Source organism: Gossypium hirsutum, chromosome A05 (assembly GCF_007990345.1).
Source record: "Gossypium hirsutum isolate 1008001.06 chromosome A05, Gossypium_hirsutum_v2.1, whole genome shotgun sequence".
Classification (NCBI taxonomy): domain Eukaryota; kingdom Viridiplantae; phylum Streptophyta; class Magnoliopsida; order Malvales; family Malvaceae; genus Gossypium; species Gossypium hirsutum.
This window is the reverse complement of record NC_053428.1, coordinates 79,607,251-79,615,305: the sequence shown is the minus strand read 5'-3', so window position 1 is coordinate 79,615,305 and position 8,055 is coordinate 79,607,251. Positions and strand designations below refer to the sequence as shown.

Sequence of the window (8,055 nt, the reverse complement as noted above, 5' to 3'; positions counted from 1 at the left end):
AATTCTCTTGGTAATTTCCTAACATCTAATTTATCCATCCATGGTATGTCAATCACATTTTGTTTCCCAGTCATCTTTTGTGAACCTATACTTTGTCTCACTATTTTCCTTGCTCCATAAAAGATTATAAACTTCACGAAGCATATAACTAGATTCCAATAAGTTCATGGTACCAATGTCTTCCAAAGTTGGTCTAAAATGATTTGATGGTCCCGTTCTATTAATGTCCATCTAAAGGTTAAGTATTGCACTTTATTCTTTCTAATCATTTCATGACCCTTCCACAACACATCTTACATCTTTTTATTTACTGTAATAGCGTGTTGAGCAATGTCTTCTTCTGGTTTTATTCTGTAATCTTGCACTTCTCTCATCATCTTATCGACTTTCTCCCTTTATGTTGAAGTTATTATCTCATCAGGCAATACCAAATATATTATCATTTCTAACAATATCTATAACATGTCAAATAAATTTCATAAATATTATCTAATCAACCTAAAGCACACATAACAAATAAATTACATAAAAAAATAAAACATTATTTACATAACATAAATAGGCTTTTTTAGGGTTTTTTACGAAATTAATATAAATAAAAAATAATAATAACTAACAATAATTAGGGTTTTTTACTAACAATAATAACCAACAATAATAATAACTAACAATAATAATAAGGGTTTTTTACTAACAATAATAATTAACAATAACAATAAGGTTTTTTACTAACAATAATAATAACTAACAATAATAACTAGCAACAAAAAACAATAATAATCAACAATAATAATAACAGAAAAAACACAATAACAATATAAAAATTCATTATTTTAAAAGAAATTATACCTTCTCTTTTCTATTTTTTTCCTTCTCTTTCTCCTTTCTCTATTCTCCTTCTCCTTCTCTTTTTCTTTTTTTTTCCCTCATTGGTGTCGTGCCCTCTCCTTCTCCTTCTTCTTCTTCTCTTCTCATTTTCTTTCTTTTTCTCTTCTTCTCCTTGCTACTTCTTGCTTTCGGAGTTGCTGCTTCAGCTGAAACATGGGGACCTTATAAAGGTCCCCAACCAAAAAAAAAAAACGAGCTACTGAGTTCCATCAAAGTGCCGCCTCTGCCAGAGGCACAACTGCTGTCGTATCTGGCACCCCCTTGATCTGTCAGCTTTTTTTTTTTGCCAGCTTTTGTTTTTTTTTAGCTTTTTTTTAACTAGTATATTTTTTTTAAACAGAATTTTTGATTTGACATGGGGTGGTCACGCCTCTGCCATAGGCGGCACCACCCCAAATGTACCATTTTGGTACATAATTTTTTCTTTGTATTATTTTAGTATTTTTTTTTATTTTTTATCCTATTTTAATAAAAAACCTTAGAAACACTATAGGGCAGCTTTTTATGTATCCATTCATGTTTGAACAAAAATTTGCTTCACATTTAATTGATTTTGTATGGTTAATAACTAACAATTAAGCTATCTCTACATCAAGATTTAGAGCATTTAATTTATAAATTTATAATAATATATGTAAAAGTACGAATTTAGAGAAAATTTTAAGTCAACCATAATACTTTTTTATTGTTCATTATATTAATAAATTGAAATTATAAAAAAGTAAGTTTTTAGTTTTTATATAATAAATTTTTTATTAATTTTAACAATACAATAAAGTTGAAGTTGGATTTATCGTATTAAGAATAAGTAATATTAATTAATTATTAGTAATAGATAAAATCATATTAATAATATGTCTTGATTATTTGTATGAACTATACAATTGAGAATATTAATTAATAATTAATAATAGGTATTATTTTAGAATAATTATCAATTAATTAGTGTTATAATTATATATCAATTAAAATTAAGACTTACCATTATAAATATTATTCAACAATTCATTTTAAATAAACAACATTTAAATAACACCATCTAGAAAAAAAAATGAAAATTATTTTATTATCGCATTCAACACTTCATATTCGAACAAACATCATCTAAATAACTTCATTGATAAAATAATGAAAATTATTTTATTCGCATTGGTAAGCTATGAGTGTCTAAAAAAAATAATAGAGAGGATAAAAGAATTTATTATTTTATATTTTTATTTTAAATATAAATATTTATTTTTAATCATAAAAATAAAAAATATTTATGAAGTAAATTAAAAAAAATTCACGATATCGACATTATAGCGTTGAAATCAACGATATTGTACCAAGTACTATGTTACTAGATTTGATACAATATGGAGAATCTCGAGACAATTTTCTCTTTGAGGACTAGCATAGATGAAGGTGCACCACCACCTAACACCAACTTGCCATCTAATGAGAGAATTAATGTAGTTGCTAGAGGTGTTTGTGATGTTGATCTTGCAACAATTAGTCCACCAAAGAACAAATTCTTTTGATTTGCCAACACAACAACCTTGACAGACTTATAATTTTGATCTGCTCATTAGGGTAATTGGACTCTAACACACAAACATATAATATTATAATTTTAAACCTTAATAGTATACAAAAATCAAAAATCCAAATATTTATACATATTACATATGTATAAATATTTAGTTAGAATAGAGTGTCAATGTAAACAAAAAATTATAATTAAAAAATAGTTTTTTTAAAAATATATTTTTAAAAAAAGTTAAGATTAGCTATAAATATCAATTGAGTCAACGTAATTAGTCCAACCATCAATAGTGTTTGCATTCCACTCAATTTGGTAGGTTCTTTTAGCCACTCACGTATGAAGCATAGGGACCCCATATAATACTCGAGATCATTAACTCTCTGAAACTAGCCGATTTCATATAGATGTTACTACTCATTGTCGTGTTTGATGAAAAGAAAATGTGCTTTCTTTACATTTATTCTATGTCTCAAGAAAACGTAAACTACTGTAAAATTCTCTTCATCATATCAGCTTGGTCTATGTTATTTCGGCAAAACATCAAGTCATCCACAAAACTATTCTTATATATGTGAATCGGTATCCGTTTCTTCCTTGAAACCACAATCTAAATGCTATGAACCAACCTTTCAATTCCAAGAACAAAGAGATAGGAAGGTAGGGGGTTTCTTGTCTAATTTCCCTCGTCAATTTAAACTCTTTAGTCAGAGCACCATCTTGGAAGATTTGCACCGAAGAAATTGTAACATTATGCACAAGGGCTCTAATCATCTTCAAAGGTAGTCCCACTTTATATAGCTTTTTCCCCAGAAAATACCATCTCATTAAATTATAAGCTTTCTTTAAATCCACCTTAATAATCATCCAATCCTTTTTACTCTTGAAATACTTGATTGAATAAACTACTTCTTGTGCAATCAAGAAATTGTTGGTGATTTTTTGACCTACCACAAAGTTTACTTGATTTGGCCTTGTAAGGAATGGCATGACACATTTAAGCCTATTAACAATGGTTCTTTTCACTATTTTATAAAGCACTGATCACAAATTAATTAGCCTCAAAATGTAAAAATAATTGAGGGTTAGAAACTTTAAGTATTACTACTAATAACATAGTATTTATATTCAGATCTAGCTCGTTTCCTTAAAAACAATTGCTTTCACTATCCCTTACAAAAATTCCTCTAATTTTGGAAAAAATACTAAGTGCATAAAAAAAAGCCATCCAAATCTCCTCATTATACATCTCATAAATGATTGGTTTAGAGTGGAAAGCCTGCTAAAGACCTGTCAACCATATATAATTTTTAAATGAAAGAAATAGCTTCAAATTTGATGATATCCTCCTCAAAACATCATGTGCTCCTATAATACGATTATGGCTTCATCTCATTAGACTTGGAGTATTTCGCGGAGCTCCTCTTGATATAAAACTTGCTCTAATTTAGCACGTAGTTAAATGGTCTTTAATGCAGCATGAATACCTCCCAACCTAGCAATGATTTTCCTTCTCCATGTTGTGATGCTACAAAAGACTTCAATATTTACAAAGAATCCTTAACCATGAGTGAGGCCAGGAATCCTTAACCAGTTCAGTAAAAGAATCATGAGTGAGGCAGCCAGAGAAAGAGCGAAAAGTTCTCTTTCCCTTTGTGTTCCACTGGATCACTGAACCTATTAGTTTGAAATATATGATCAATAATAGTGATTATAGCTAAGTCTTTCCTCCATTGTTTTATTGCCCATACTATTCAATACCAACTTAATTATTATTCCTATGTATGATTTAGATAATTCTTAAGTAAGTCCTACACATGTACATATATACGTCTTAACTCAATAATTATCAATTATAAAAAAGGTTTTGGTTTAACGTCATCTGAAAAAGTATATTTAAAACTAAGGCTGATGCAAATATTGGGATTTTCAATTTGTCATAATTGAACCAAGATTGCCATTTTCCTCGTGCCTACAATCCCTTACTGCTTCTAACCAAGCTAGACCCCCATTCATTCGAAATCGTTCTAAATTGCACCCATTAACTGATATATGAAAAGGAGTTCTTTTATTCTATATCATGTCGCAGATAAAAAAAAAATCATACATTCATCTTTAGGAATGAATCAATTATGAAATCAAAGTCAAGTCTAGTATATGATAAGCGTATATAACAACTCATTCCATGTATCAGGCAATCCAGGCAGACACCAATGCACACAATCCGCATATTTTGCTGGATCAGCTTTTTGTTCTTGGGTCAGCAACTTACCACCGGGAGCTGCATAAATCGATGTATGTGCATCTTTTCGGTATTCGGATAGCCTCGTTATGTTGAGGAATTGAAGGGGTATTTTCATGGAACGTACGACATTTTCTACAATTGCGGAAAGCTGCCGATTCGTGCCCACATCAAACGTCGATGTGTTCACAATCGGAGCTGTCTCGTTCAAACACATGATCCCATTGGTGTTATTCCAGGCAGAGCTCCTGTTTCAATTTGCATATGCAAAATGTGTTAAAAGTATGTGTTTAGAACAATCAAATTGAAAAGTTTTCTCAAGTTTTTTTGCTAGTTTATACTTCTTATGTGAAGGAGCCATACTGATGAAGAACACTGAAGTTTGATTAGGATCAACGTTTTCTTCCACCCATTCGGCCCATGATTTCAAAGCACTCTCATATGCTACATTCTGATCAATGTCGACATAATCTGTCACCCCATCCTCGAAAGATCCTCGTCTTTTCAATCAGTTTTGAAGGAAGGATCGAGTCAAAATTTCTAGTATTTCAGAACAATGTATGCTAAAATGTAAAAGACAACAAAGGTAGCAACTCACAGTACTTTCACGGTGGGGTACCTCCACCAAATATATGTATTAAAGATGAGATAATCCACATTTTTCCAGTTATCTCCATGTTTTGAGATTGATTCAAGCTTGACTATAGGCTCCACTGTGCCATCCCTCATTGTCGGAGGGTCTACATTGGATTCAACCAAAAACGGTGCCCAGTAAAACTCCATTGTAGCATTATAATCCTACATGGTTCAAACACATTCTTCACTTTCTTTCTAAGTTATTTGACAAACAATGATTTAAAATAATAGAGAAACATCAGCAAGCAATTACCTCCATTTTAAAGACAATGGTATAATTTGCATAACTTAAGCTCCTCTTCTCTGGTGGGATGACAGATTGAACCATACAAGCCATAGATAGCATCTGGTTAAAGTTTATGGAGTCCCCAACAAACATAAGCCTCTTTCCTCTAAGTTTCTCCAGCAATATTTTTGCCTCAAACCTTAACCCAAAAATGAAAACTAATCATTTAATCTATTCGACCACCATGGTTCTTCAAAAACAGGGGAGCACTAAAAATAATGAGAATATTACTAAGTAGTTGGAGAAAGAAAGTATTTACTTGGGCAAAGAGCAAGCTTTGGGCTGCCATCTCCATTTCTGGTATAAAGAATCAGGCCTTCCATTCTTCAAGCAAGTCACCATTGTATTAAGGAACTCGCAGTCTTCTTTGTATAAAGGGCGTGATGATCCATGATCGAAAACCCATTCTCCTGTGAAGATATCACACTCTTCTAATGGCAAAACAACTCTTACGTTTCCATCATCGTCATCTTTGTTTGTTTCTTGGAGTTTAAAATTAGTTGAATTTGAAGATTCCCTGAAGGGTTGTCGGTGACTGAAATCTGGAAATGGGATGGTTTTCACGTACTGATTGTAACAAAAGAATCCAAAAAGTAGAGTTGGAAAAGCTACCATGGTTAACATTGGGAAGTAATTGCATTTTCGGGTCTTATCAAAAGGTTTCATGGTCCCTGATTATCTTCCAGATAGTCAAGAACAGCTTGATCAATGGGCTATGGAGCTTGTGTTCTAGGTTTTTCATTTTTTTTCGTTCAAGATTTATAAATTTCTGATAGGTGTAGGTCAACCTCCCATTTCCCAATTTAACTAACACTAGTCGTCGTTTGATGTGTTTTTAGCATGTAAAGTTGTCATCAGTTTATTTTTTAGAAAACAAAATATATCATATGATAATTTTTTTTAAATCATTGCCAAATTTTGGTAGGAGTTGTTAAAAGCTTTTATTTGGTATGGTTTAAACCCAATTAACCTCTTTTCCTCCCCACAGAATTAATTTATTTAAATATATATGAGTTGTTAAATCATAGTTGAATTTGCAATATGATATCACCATGTTACATGCTTTTATGGTTTATTTTAATAATTTTTATTTTTATTTTAAGAGATTAATTACGACTAGATTTATCTTGGAGAGTAAGTAAATATTTTTTTTATTTTAATCTAGATTTATTATTACATTTATTACTATTATTTTTTTTATGAATTATAATAAAAGGGTAAAGTTGTAATAATAATGCCATTAATATCATGTTACATTTAAGGCTATAAACACCCTAATCATCATACTAATACGTGGGCTTTTTTACTAAAATAATCTATCAAATTTAATTAAGTACCAAAATGATCCATCTTTTTAATTAAACACCAAAATGACCTGAAATCTACTGTAAAAGTTCGTGGAGCCAAATTATATGGCGCCACCAACTTGCCACGTCAGCAGGGAGCATAAAAAATTAATTTTTTGGTGAAGCCATGTAGAATGGCGCCACTTGTATAAATACCAGAAAAATACTAAAATTTTTGAAAATATGGGAGGATTTCAAAAAAATTAACCATTTTTCTGGTAGAGCCAATTAATATGGCGCCACCAGTCCCTGCCATGTCAGTTTTTTTTTTACTTTTTTATTTTTTTGACTTTTGTACTTTTTGTACTTTTCTTTCTTTCTTTATTTTATTTATTTAATTTTATTTATTTATTATTAATTTTAAAAATTTTGAAATATATATTTGAAATATTTTATTAATATATATTTTTTAAATTTTAAATATATATTTTGAAATTATTTTTTTAAATTTTAAATATTATTTTTTAAATATTAAATATTAATTTTTTTAATATTATAAAATATTTAAATATTTTAAACTTTCAAATTTGTTATTAGTTTTATAATAATTTAATTTATAATATTTTAAATTATGAATTTTAAATTATTTTTAAAGATATTCAAATCATTTTTTAAATTCTATTTAAAAGTTAAAAATAATATTTTATTTTAAAAAGTGAAATTTAATTTAATAAAAAAATTAAAAAAATATTTGTTAAAAAAAATAGAAGCAGGGTGTTCTGGTGGCGCCATTTAAATTGGCTCCACCAGAAATTGGAATATTATTTTTAAAGTCTCTCATTTTTTTAGAATTTTTTAAATTTTGATTTTTTAATTATTTTTAAATATATTTAAACCTTTTTAAAATAATTTTTATAAAAAATTTATTTAAAAATTTTAAATGTTTAAATATTATTAAAAATATATTTAATATTTAAAAATAATTTAAAATTAAAAAAATAATTTCAAAAATTTATTTTTAAAATTTATAAAAAATAATTTCAAAAATATATATTTAAATTTAAATATATATATTTGAAATTATTTTATTTTGTTTAAAAAATATTTTAAAAAAATATATTTAAAATTTAAAATTTATAAAAATATATTTAAAAAATATATTTTTAAAATTTATAAGACATAATTTAAAAAT

The 8,055-nt window shown here is 28.3% G+C and overlaps 1 protein-coding gene across 2 annotated transcripts; it reads right to left on the bottom strand.

The window, feature by feature from the left end:
* Positions 1 to 4,462: 4,462 nt before the first annotated feature.
* On the bottom strand, positions 4,463 to 6,400 carry LOC107955187 (protein trichome birefringence-like 28). 2 transcript variants are annotated; one of them, XM_041112500.1, is made up of 5 exons: positions 5,837 to 6,400; positions 5,545 to 5,716; positions 5,254 to 5,453; positions 5,019 to 5,155; positions 4,463 to 4,903 (listed from the first exon to the last, which is right to left on the bottom strand). In XM_041112500.1, exons 1-5 carry the CDS (start codon positions 6,241 to 6,243, stop codon positions 4,863 to 4,865), a joined length of 957 nt encoding a protein of 318 aa, XP_040968434.1. In that variant the 5' UTR covers positions 6,244 to 6,400; the 3' UTR covers positions 4,463 to 4,862. The 2 variants fall into 2 exon arrangements, with proteins under 2 accessions (XP_040968434.1, XP_016746406.2); XM_016890917.2 differs by having other exon boundaries at positions 4,997 to 5,155; positions 5,837 to 6,394.
* Between the last annotated feature and the right edge of the window lie 1,655 nt (positions 6,401 to 8,055).

What these genes read in the sequence shown, in the direction of transcription:
- LOC107955187 (XM_016890917.2), bottom strand. Translation starts at nt 6,243, where the DNA reads ATGAAACCTTTTGATAAGACCCGAAAATGCAATTACTTCCCAATGTTA. An exon ending in AAAGCTTGCTCTTTGCCCAA is followed by an intron (nt 5,717 to 5,836) that starts GTAAATACTTTC and finishes TTTTGGGTTAAG; the next exon opens with GTTTGAGGCAAAAATATTGC. An exon ending in ATGGCTCCTTCACATAAGAA is followed by an intron (nt 4,904 to 4,996) that starts GTATAAACTAGC and finishes AAATTGAAACAG; the next exon opens with GAGCTCTGCCTGGAATAACA.